The sequence below is a fragment of the Nematolebias whitei genome, chromosome 4 (assembly GCF_014905685.2).
Source record: "Nematolebias whitei isolate Nwh7 chromosome 4, NemWhi1, whole genome shotgun sequence".
Taxonomy (NCBI): domain Eukaryota; kingdom Metazoa; phylum Chordata; class Actinopteri; order Cyprinodontiformes; family Rivulidae; genus Nematolebias; species Nematolebias whitei.
This window is the reverse complement of record NC_056501.1, coordinates 8,414,537-8,426,593: the sequence shown is the minus strand read 5'-3', so window position 1 is coordinate 8,426,593 and position 12,057 is coordinate 8,414,537. Positions and strand designations below refer to the sequence as shown.

Here is a 12,057-nt window from a genome sequence, read left to right as displayed (position 1 = left end):
GATGAACGCTTTCTGCTTGGACTGCACTTTATTTAACTGAAATCACATGAAACTGTAAATGAAGACTGTTATTAAACCTGCAAAGTATCATAGGGTGAACCAGATCCATTGCTTAGAGCCTATATATAGTTTGTTAAGTGTCTCTTATTTCTGGGATGTCTGCTGATGGGAAAATTGGCAGATGTCTAAAATAATATTTTCCTCCGTAGAACGATGGATTCCAAATAATTTGGAAAAGTCCTTTGATCCTTCCCAGATTGATGAACAGCAACAGTCACTTCTCTAAGGTCACTGCTGAGGTTTGACCTCCTTCACATTGCATGACGCTCCTGAATGTGGCTGGATCATGACAAGCTCAGAAAGCTTGTGTCAGTGCCGAGGGCAATCGTGTCGCTCCTGCGCACGAAAGCCAGAATCTCACTGCTGGCGACAAACTGTGAACAGCATTCACGAAGAAGTCCCAAAATATCACAAAATGTTTGCTAAGATTCCAAATTTCCTCCCGTGAGTCGCAGGTCTGCACTTTTGTGTTGCGTTAATTTTAAGCCCGTTAAACAAATTAGCTACATTTTCGCACACTTTTGCAAATTATGTCTCGTTGCGGGTGGCACAGTGGTGCAGTTTGTAGAGCAGCCACCTCTCAGCGAGACGCTGGATCAAATCCTGCTGAGGTCCTTAGTGGACTGAGTTTGTGGGTTTTCTCCGGGTACTCTGGTTTCCTCCCACAGACCAAAAACATGCACGTTAGGCTGATTGGTAAATTGTCTCTAGGTGCGAGAGAGAGAGTGACTGGTTGTTTGTCTCGTCTCTATGTGTCCCTGTGATGGACTGGAGACCTGTCCAGTTGTCCCCCCGCCTCTCACACAGTGATAGCTGGATATGAGCACCAATGACCCCCGCGACCTGAAAAGAAAGAAGTGGGTAAAGATGATGGATAGATGTCTTGTCATGGATGTCTAGAACATGTCTCAAATCTGTCTCAATTTAGTTTCTGTGAACCAGAAAGTTTGAGAAACATGAGTCTACTTTACAAGGTTTGACAAAACCAAATGAAACCAATTTATTATTTGATTTACGAGGACAAATACTGATCAAATGAAGACCTGGTTGAGACGTAACAGACACACGTTGTGAGTAAAGGTAGTACCTCACTGGTCTGCGACTAGTTGGCAAACAGGTCATGAAGGAGTTTCCAGAATGTCTTGTGGCGTTCGCAGTGGTTCTTATATTTCTTGTGTGAGTCTTAAGGCAAACCTGTCAGATGGGTTTTGATCGTTAAAATATTAATGGGCAACAAATTTTCTCAAAATAATAAGAGTTGTCATGGGAGTCTCCAACATATCAGTATCTGAATTTTCTGGTGGGAGTGACCATCTCATCTCCAGAGAGCTAAATCTGTATATTTTCTTCTGCTGGAGAGCGTTCCTCTGGCAGAAACCTTCTGAGGCAGTTTGTTCAGGTCCAAAACTGGCACAAATAATAAATGATAAAGCTAAAAAAACTGGTCCAGATATGGCTGTTTTAATTTCTCAAGTGTATTCCAGTAAAGTAAATCATAAATGTGAGGTCAGCTGCCAAGATAGTGAGCCAAGACATAGGACACAAAATAATGTGCAGGGCCAAGAATGCACATGAAAGTTGGCTGTGATTTTCAAAAACTGGCCGTATAAAATGTTGCTGCTCCATTTGTCTCTTGGTAGCAAATACTCAGAGACTGCAGCAGAACATTGTCCTACTTTGAGTTGCTGGCTAGTCTAAACTATAAATGATGATCTAACCTACAAAGCCCTCAACAACCTAGCTCCATCTTATATTACAGATCTTATTGTTCCATATTTTCCTAACAAAGCACTTCGCGCTCAAACTGCAGGCTTACTTGTGGATCCTAGAGTTTCCAAGAATGGGAGGAAGAGCTTTCAGTTATCAGGCTCCTCTCTTGTGGAACCAACTTCCAGTTTCTGTCCATGAGGCTGACACATTGTCCAGATTTAAGACTTTCCTTTTTGATAAATCCTATATTTAGGGTTGGCTTGTTATGCTGCTAGGCCTAGACTAGTGGAGGACAAATTGACCTAATTTCTTAAAATTAATTGTTACAAATGAATAGTCCATCCATCCATTATCTTTACCCGCTTATTCCATTTTGGGTCACAGGGGTCGCTGGTGCCCATGTCCAGCAATCACTGTGCGAGGGGCGGGGTACACCCTGGACGGGTCGCAAGTCCATCACAGGGCCACATAGAGACAAACGAGACAAACAACCATTCACGCTCTCACTCACACCTAGGGACAATTTAGAGTTACCAATCAGCCTAACATGCATGTTTTTGGTCTGTGGGAGGAAACCGGAGCACCCTGAGAAAACCCACGCATGCACGGAGAGAACATGCAAACTCCACCCAGAAAGGCCCCTGGATGAACCAAGGACCTGCTCGCTGAGAGGCAGCAGCTCTACCAGTTGCGCCACCGTGCTGCCCACAAATGAATAGTTTACATTTGAAATTATTTCCATCTTAGCATGTGATTCTCAACCTGCCATTGTGTATCTGTTCCTCCTTCTTGTCATCTCAAACCCAGCCGGTCGAAGCAAATGGACGCTTGTCCTGAGTCTGGTTCTGCTGGAGGTTTCTTCCTCATTAGGGAGTTTTTCCTTTCCACTGTCGCCTTTTATGTTTGCTCAGGATGAGAGTTCTACGGTGGCCCTGAGGCGTAAATGAACAACATTTGAAAAAAATTGAATCATTAAAAAAATTATATAATTTCCATTGTTTCAAATGTAATTCTGTTTTTTTCTAATGTAATTCGTTTACACCTTAGGGCCACCATAGAGTTCTGCAATGGAGTTAAACTCAAAGCAGTCAACTCCTCAGATAAATAATATTAACTTTCTCTTTATGTATAGGAATGTTTCTGTTCAGTGCCCTGAGATGACGTCTGTTGTGACTTGGCGCTATAAAAATGAACTGAAGTGAATTGAATAGTCTCCCTAATCTATGAGAGCCCAGTGAGATACAGGGTTTAGTAGTCACCAAAGATGCTTCTCCTGCTTTTTTGTTCATCTCCAGTGGCATCGTCATGAGTGTCATGTCTGAGCTGGGTGGTTTCCATGACTTCATTGTGGTCATGGCTAGGCATGAGGCTAGAGCGGTCGCTCCTTCAAATTCTAAAGCATCATGATAGCAAACCACCATGGAGTCACTATGAAAGTGTTGCACTCAAAACCATGGTGGACCCAGAACAGGGAGCCCACTGTGTTCTTATAGCTCCCTGAAGACCATCTTCGTTCTGGTAGATGTTTTACGTCCTCTTCATTCTTAAATGAAAGATGCCACGATTTTGTATATTGCGTAGAGTCGTGCACCTCACATTGTTTTCATCTTTTTAAAAACCTGATGATTTGTTTTCACGTACTGCAAAGCTGAAAGCGAGCAGTACTTCCTGTTGACCACATGAACCGGTGTCTCAGGGTGTAACTCTATCTGTCGCTATCGATGACCTGTGTGCTTTGTTCGTTGTGAAACACGATCTAACGGTTTGACCTGTCGTCTGCTCCCACAGTGCAACAGACTGACGGAGGAGAGAGACGAGGCCCAGAGACAGCTCAAACACATCAAGAGAGGTGAGTCCTGCTTTATCCCATCTCCTCAAACTAAACTGACTGAAATCATGTCTCAGTTTCACGTCTGATCCTCTGTTTTCTTATTTTGGGTTACTTGTATTTACTGAGCGGTTTTTGTCTTTTGAAGGTTTTCACTTTTTATATGCTGTGTAGATGATTTACCGGTGCATGTTTTTTCAGGTAAAGCCAATATTTTTGCATTAAAATAGGTTTATATTGTGATTTTTTTTGTTTGTTTGTTTTTGTTTTATGTCTGATGCGTTTGGATTTACACTCACTTCCTGTTTTGGACAATGTCTGACTTTTACGATTCGGCGAGACTGTTGTTGCCACCTGCAGTGGTTTATTTCGAAACTCTTTATAAAGTAGATATAAATAAGAATAAATGAAGTTAAATATGGTTTTGAAAAGTTACAGCACGGTGGTGTTTGCATGACACAATAGTCTGGTTGTTTTTGTTTCGTTCTTTCGTTGCTGAAGTGTTTATGTGGGATTCTGAGGATCATCTCGTCTGAAGGTCCGTCTTCGTTCAGCATCAAGCCATGCTCTCATCCGTCTTCTTTTGGATTAACAGTGTTTGATATTAGAAATTATTAGATATTAGATATTAGAAAAACTTGAGCATCAAGTGGAGTTGATTGACCAAATATTAGCAGCATAGTGCTTGAAATACAAAGGGATGTGATATACTGCAGTCCAAGCAGGCCTTTGTCCATCCATCCATCCATCCATCCATCCATCCATCCATCCATCCATCCATCCATCCATCCATCCATCCATCCATCCATTTCCACAGCCATCTCTTCCAGGAGGACTCCACGGTGTTCTCAGACCAGCCGAGAGACATAGTCTTTCCAGTGTGTCCTAGGTTTCCCCCAGAATCTCCTCCAAGTTGGACATGCCTGGAACATCTCCCTAAGGAGTCATCCTTACCAGTTGCCTGAACCACCTCTCCTGGCTCCTCTGGACGTGGAGGAGCAGGTATTCTTCTCCTGGATAACTGAACTTCTCACCCGATCTCTAAGGGAGAGTTCAGAAACCCTGCTGAGGATTCTCATTTTGACCGCTTGTATCCAACATCTCGTCCTTTCAGTCACTACCCAGAGTTCGTGATTATGGGTAGGAACGTAGGCTGACCAGGAATCAGAGAGCTTCTCCCTCTTCACCACAACAGACCGGCACGGAGTCCGCAATACTGAGGAAGCAGCACCGATCCGTCTGTCGATCTCACACTTCATTCTTCCCTCAGCTGTGAACCAAACCTTTAAGATGGTTATTTTTCTTTTGTGATGTTAATTTTTCTACAGTCATGTATCTCAATGGATTTGGGACCAGAAAAATGAAGAAGCGGGTAAAGATAATGGAAGGATGGATGGATCTCAATATTTCAAGGATTCAAGGTTCTTTCATTCCACCACATGTGGTCACATGTGGAAATTATGTATGCAGGGTCCCGGTTACATCCAACAAAATTATTAAATTTTAAAAGAAAAACAGCAATAAGAGCTCACTATGTCCCCACACAAACAGCAATAATAACAATTCATAACTTACACAAAACAAGACTTGAGGAAGGATGTTGCTTAAAATACACACAAGTTCAACAGCAAAGGACAGTTTCTTTCTGCTAACTTGGATTTATTTTTCTCATATGCATCAATTTTAAGGGTGATAGACTTCACTGTTTAAAAAAAGAAACCTCCTGAAAAGGGTTAAATGTAGATTATTGTCCTGAATGTTTGGATTATTTCACCGTTTCATGCACACAGCTGCAGTGAACCAGACTGAGACGACATCCCCGACAGCTGACACCTTCGATTCCGCCCTCCTCGCCCCTCACACCCTTTCTCCTCACCTCTGTCGGAGTGACATCACCCACACCTTGTGGATGGGTGTGTTTCAGACAGGAGGAGAGGGCGGGGCTTCTTCTGTTTCTATAGCAACAGTCAGGTTTTCTTAGTGCTTCTGTTCGATGGAGTTTATTAAATCCACTCAAACGAGGCCCTGCAGCTCCATCGGTTGTGACTGATCTCAGACGTAGGAGAGCCCTCAGTGTTGTGCTTTAGAAAATATAAAAACCTGAAAATTAAAAAGTATGCGTGCTTAATGAAGGACAGCGCTTAACAAAATGTTCAGTCTGTTTTCCAAACTTTGCACAGCTTCATGTTTTCTTATAAATGAAACTAACTTGGTGCAGGAAATCATCTGTTCGAAGAATATGTTGTTTTTTGCAGAAGATGATTAATTTTCTTAAAAGTAAAACCTTTTTTTTTTTTTTTTACAGAGAATGAGGTCAGTATGTGAGTTTATTAACCCGTCTGTGGTTGACTGAAGCTTTTTAGCTGAAGGTAACCAGAGAACTGGGGAACTGGACTGATCTCCATCTTGAGCTTCATCTGACATCTTCTCCATCTGCACACCTTCCATAAGCTATCATTTAAAATAATTATAGTTTAGTTAAAGATCTGGAGAGTTTCTAATGAGCTTGTCGTCAGATCAAATAACTGACCTCACTGTCTTTTTACTCTCCAGTTTGCAACATATTTCAGATTTATATTCGTATTTAAATCAATTGAAAATATATAAAAAGCGCACACAAAATAAAAAAAATCCAATAAACATTTTATATTTGACCATTCTGTGGAATATTGAGTTAAATGTCAAAGATAATCGTTTGAGCAACCTGGTCACACAGATGGATGTTTGGCACCAAAGATGACAAAACGAAAGGAGCCTTATTGCGTGTCGTCTTCATGCATGTGTTAGGGATAATGCTCAGCTACTACCCAACCATCTTTAGCTCAGTGTTTACTCTTATTAAGGTCTGGTCGAAGGAGCAAAAACATAAAAATGAGTTAAAGTTGGACCTAAACTCCCGTCAGCAGCTGCAGAAGCTGAGCTAACATCATCCGTGCAGTCAGCAGAAACGCTCGTCCTTCTTTTCACTGCGTCACTTGATGCGTTCACTCTCTCGTTCATTCACTCGTTTATTCATTCGCTGCTCCCCCCGACCCTCCCCCCCAGAGGGAACAACAGTCCCCCCTGTCATGTTAATCCCATGAATTATTAAAACCTCCTGACATGAATTATTGAGCAGCAGATGTGAAAGGATGTTTGGAAGGCCGTTCGATCCTATAGAGCTTGAATCTGCTGTTCGAGCCGTTACCCAGTTCTTCACAGAGCCTCTGGTTCAGGTTCTGAGAAGGACCTAACGGCTCGTAGGTTCTTTACAGAACCCAGGGCCGGCCCAAGCCAAAAGCAAACTTAAGCGGCTGTTTAGGGCCCCGGGGTCAATAGGGGCCCCCCTAAATGGAACTGCATTTTTTTAGTAATGATTTTTATATGATTCTATTGAATATTTTATGTTCTTGTTTTGTGATTTGTACATTTGTGGGTTAAACTAAAGTTGAATTAAAGGCCGTATTGCTTTTTTTAAACACGTTTTAGGGAACTGTTCCTGAGAGATCCAATAATTTTGTGTCTTTTTATGATTTTCAGCTGAGTTAACAGAGTCATTACAGTCAAAACAGGATTTCATGATAAAGTTTGATACATCGTTTTAAGAACTAATTATTCAACTTTAAATTTATTTTTTTAAACCATTTTACATGGTTTCAAGTAATTGTTCTGGTTATGTTATTTAAGTATTTCCTTGATTTTTTTTAATTTTTTTATTATTTTATTTAATTTTGTCTGTTTTTGCACAAATCATTTTTATGCATCTATTTGATCTGTTGTTTGTTGTTGATCTTGCACTACAAATTATTTTGAACATTGCTGTTGCAGTTCTTTGGAACCAAAGATAATAAACCAGATGACACTTTTGCTGTAAATTACATTGCATACTGTTTTTTTGTTGTTGTTACTTTTCGTACCACTAGATCGCATGTGTTAAACTCAAGGCCCGTGGGTCAAATCCAGCCTGCCATAATCATTTCTGTGGCGCCTAGAGGTCCACAGAAACAGAACTTCAAGATAATATTTATCAGTCAAATTATATCAGATTTTATGTTTATAATGTCAAATTACTCAAATATAAAATACTTAATTTTTAGAACTAGTCATTGAATTCAGAGAAAGTTATATTTTACCAGTTTGTTAGTTTTATCAATACATTCTGCCATGTCCGGCCTTTTGAGGACATTTGTGAGCTTGATGTGGCCCAAACCAAACCAAATTTCTCTTAGGGCCCGGTGGAGGCTTGGGCCGGCACTGACAGAACCCCTTACTGACGCTTCAGGGGCTCTACCTGCCGTTAGCGCTCTTTCACTTCAAGGGTTCTTTTTAAAATTTTTAGTTTAAATCATTATTACCTGTTGCAGGCTTGTTTAAAAACAAAGATCTTCATATGAAGTCTCACTCTGTTTTATTTGAGATGTAAATTTGCAGCAAAGATGTGAACTAACAAGTTATCCAACATGAGCCTGATCAACCGCCGAGGGTTTAAATGGGTTCTGCTTGGCCCAAAAGCATTAAAATTTGCATGAGGCATAAAATTAAAATTCAGGCTCTTCCTCTGACCTCATTTTCTCCACAAACCTGCAGTTTCTGTTTATTTAAAACTGCAACTTTGGCTTTTCTGATCTTTCTTCTGCCCTTTAATACAACTTTTATTTTAAAAATCACGTGATAGATTTTAGTTTGCTGAATGAAAAAAGTTGATCTGTTTTGGTTTCAGCACATTCTGAAACAAAAGTTCAGTTTGTAGGTTTGTTGCTGTGCTTGAGTTTGTTGTTCTGTGTAGTTTCTTCCTTTTGCTCTTCAGAATGATTTAAAGGAAAAAAGTTTCAGGCAAATACTTTAAAATATACAACAGCGGCCTCTTTGATTACCATGTTTCATTTCAAAACGCAGATTGGTTTGTTTCAAACGAAGAGGAAAAGTTGGTCCTGCAGCTTTAAATGAACTCTGTCGTCATAGTGATTTATAATCAGCCTGCTGCTGCTGTAGCAGCTGCTGCTGCAGAGTCAGCTCACAATAAAACCCATCCTCGCTTCCCGCTTTGTGTTTCTGTAGACGTTATCGTGCTGTGTTCAGGCTCCATCATCATTCCTGCCTGCGAGCTTCACCTGACCAACATGTGAGGTCAGGTCAGCGGGATGTTTAATGGGCTCAGAGGGCCCCGGGGCCTCTCTGACACAGATGTAGGTTTATTGAGGACCTGCTCTGGACCACGGGCCTGAGCTGTGCCGTCTCACTTCTGAATGCTTCTGATACCATACCATTTTATTTATAGAGCACTTAAAAGAGCTACAAGGCCAACCAAAGTGCTGTACAAACAGAACAACACACGGAGCAATATACAAAATGAAGTAAATCAGAATATAGACAAAAACAATGCAGATAATAAATATGACGACAAACCAGTGTGGAGCGTACAGGTTCAAAACACAGATTCTCTGGTGTTGAAAGCTACTGAATAGTAGTGGGTTTTTAAATGGAATTTGAAAACCGAGAGGGAGGGGCCAGTCTGACAAGCAGAGGTAACTCGTTCCAAAGTCTTGGTCCTGCTACAGAGAAGGCCCTGTCCCCTCTGCGCTTAAGACAAGTTCCTGGAACTGTGAGGAGCAATTTGATGATGGAGCAACAAAACAAAAAATAAATCAAGGCGGTTTTAAATCCCACAGACGGATGATGCAGACCATAGGTTTACAGGATGAGTAGCCCTGGTAAAATAATAATAATAATAATAATAATAATAATAATAATAATAATAATAATAATAATAATAATAATAATAATAATAATAATAAACATGTAAAGGGTGATGATAACCCACTAATCCTGCTTCAAAGTTAAGACTTGGATCAAACTTTGAGCATAATCTTGATTTAAATCAGTCATCGGATATCACAGTTCAAAATAAATGGCCCAAACTGAAAATGTAAGTTTCCAGAAGATGAAATAATTCAGTAAACTTAAGACCTAGCTTCTCTTGATGGAATGCACATCACCCGCTACCTTTCAGGCCAAAGATCATTGAATGTTGAGAAGGGAACAGAAATGTAACCATTTTGGTCAAACATGGAAAAGCAACATTATGAGTAATGTCATGTTGTGATGTGTCAGCTCTCAGTCTAAGCTACTAGAATCAGAATCAGAATAAACTTTATTATCATTGTACAAAAGCCGATAACAGAATCCGCCGATGCCAAAAAGCAGAAACCCTGCTACCATGATTACAATTATATAAACAGCTTCGGCGTCCTCCTGAGACAAAACAAAAAGACACATCAGCTCCCAAACTCCCCACAGATCCATGAAGTATCCTGCAGCGTGAGTCTCAGCGGGACATGAGGGCTCTCCAGGACCCTGTCGCTTTGTTGAAAAGATTTTGTTGATTGCGTTGAAAGTCCAGCTCACCAGATCCATAATATTATTATTCGTACGGAAGATACTACTATGACAGTACTACACAAACGTTGTTTCTCACTGTGTAAAGTTGATAGACTTTTAGCTGTTTGTGTTTGCTGAGGTTGAATGAGTTGTGCTGACCATCTTGCATTAAGGGTACTTCTAGGTGTACACCATATCACGCATTTCTGACAGTTTTATTAGAATCTGCCCACTGATCAATTAGATATTTTGCTAACGACATGAAAACAAACATGCGCAGACACGAGCAAGGACATTATCGCTTCGCCTTCGCTGGCAGGTGATAACGAGGAGTAAATCTGAGAAAGCAGCTGTTGAACGTTGAGGCTCAGTTTTCTTTGATAACATGTTTCCACCTTGACGGGACTTTAATAACAGAGTCCTGCAGGACGGACTGATTCAGGCTGCAGATGGTTCTGCCGTCACTTTGAAACCCGAGCGAGTGGTTTCACCTGCAGCAGCCTAACAACCAGTCTGAAAACCTCCCAGGTGGTCATTACCAGCTGCCCTGATCCTCATGGCGCACACCAGTGATCACCAGTCATGCTGGAAATGTGCTGAGCGTTCAGGTTTTCCAGCAAACAGTGACCGGATTTCAAATTATCCAGTGAAACTGAAATAAAATATATAAATCTGTTGAAAGAACTCATTTCTCTGTCCTACTTCCTGTAAGTTATTGGATTTATTTGAAGCTGAGGTTCATCACACTCCTGGTGAGGAACATGGTCCTTCAGGTTGGCCTGGGACACATAAAAACAACAACAACAACAAAACGGTAGCCACAATTCATCCTGAATAAATTCACACTTGATGAGTTTTAACACAATCTAAAACATCATTGTTTATCTTTTAGGCAGTTAATTTATTTAAGTCCAGTCTTTAGTAAACTCTTGCAATCAATACCAGCATGTGAGAATAGACCCACCATCATTATGTTCTACTGGTTCCTACTGGTCTCACTCATGTTTTATTATTTAATGCTGGTATTTTAAATACTCCATTAATAAATCTGTCTGTAATATTTCTCACCTTCTAAAAAAAAGCATAGATTTAATATTAATTTAGGTTCTTTAACTATTTATTTCAACATTTTTTTCTCTAAAGTAGAAGGATTTTACAACAAACAACTTCAAAGGTTTTTAAAACCATCTTTGAACTATTTATGTTTTTTTCTCCGATTCGCACTCAAATACGTCCATCCACCCCCACAAATATTTGGTTAAATATCTTTCAGCAGTTGTCTCCTGGATCCCAGACGTTTAGTCTTCAACAAGCTTCTGGTGAATTCTGGCTGAAATTTGACAAACTGGTGGAGTTCATTGACATCAGCTCGTTTCCTGGTTTCAGACCAGCCCTTTAAATCAGAGTCCACTAATGTTCAGTCTGGTTGAAGTTGGGGTCAGTCCAAAAGCTTAATGCCAGTCTGATTTATCCAATCAGAAACCAGTTCAGATGATTTATCCAATCAGAAACCAGTTCAGATGATTTATCCCATCAGAAACCAGTGCTGATGATTTATCCAATCAGAAACCAGTTCAGATGATTTATCCCATCAGAAACCAGTGCTGATGATTTATTCAATCATAAACCAGTGATGGTAATTTGTCCAATCAGAAACCAGTGCTAATGATTTATCCAATCAGAAACCAGTTATGATGTTTTGTCCACTCAGAAACCAGTGCTGATGATTTGTCCAATCAGAAACCAGTTCAGATGATTTATCCAATCAGAAACCAGTTATGATGTTTTGTCCAATCAGAAACCAGTTCTGATGATTTATCCAATCAGAAACCAGTTCAGATGATTTATCCCATCAGAAACCAGTGCTGATGATTTATTCAATCATAAACCAGTTATGATGTTTTGTCCACTCAGAAACCAGTGCTGATGATTTGTCCACTCAGAAACCAGTGCTGATGATTTGTCCAATCAGAAACCAGTGCTGATGATTTGTCCACTCAGAAACCAGTGCTGATGATTTATTCAATCATAAACCAGTGCTGATGATTTGTCCACTCAGAAACCAGTGCTGATGATCTGTCCAATCAGAAACCAGTTCTGAT

The 12,057-nt window shown here is 40.4% G+C and overlaps 1 protein-coding gene across 1 annotated transcript in view; it reads left to right on the top strand.

The window, feature by feature from the left end:
• shtn3 (shootin 3) overlaps positions 1 to 12,057 on the top strand; it is a 40,941-nt gene that overhangs the window by 5,982 nt on the left and 22,902 nt on the right. The window contains exon 2 of the mRNA XM_037675654.1: positions 3,559 to 3,619. Coding sequence (XP_037531582.1) covers positions 3,559 to 3,619 — 61 coding nt within the window. The remainder of the gene's footprint in view (positions 1 to 3,558; positions 3,620 to 12,057) is intronic.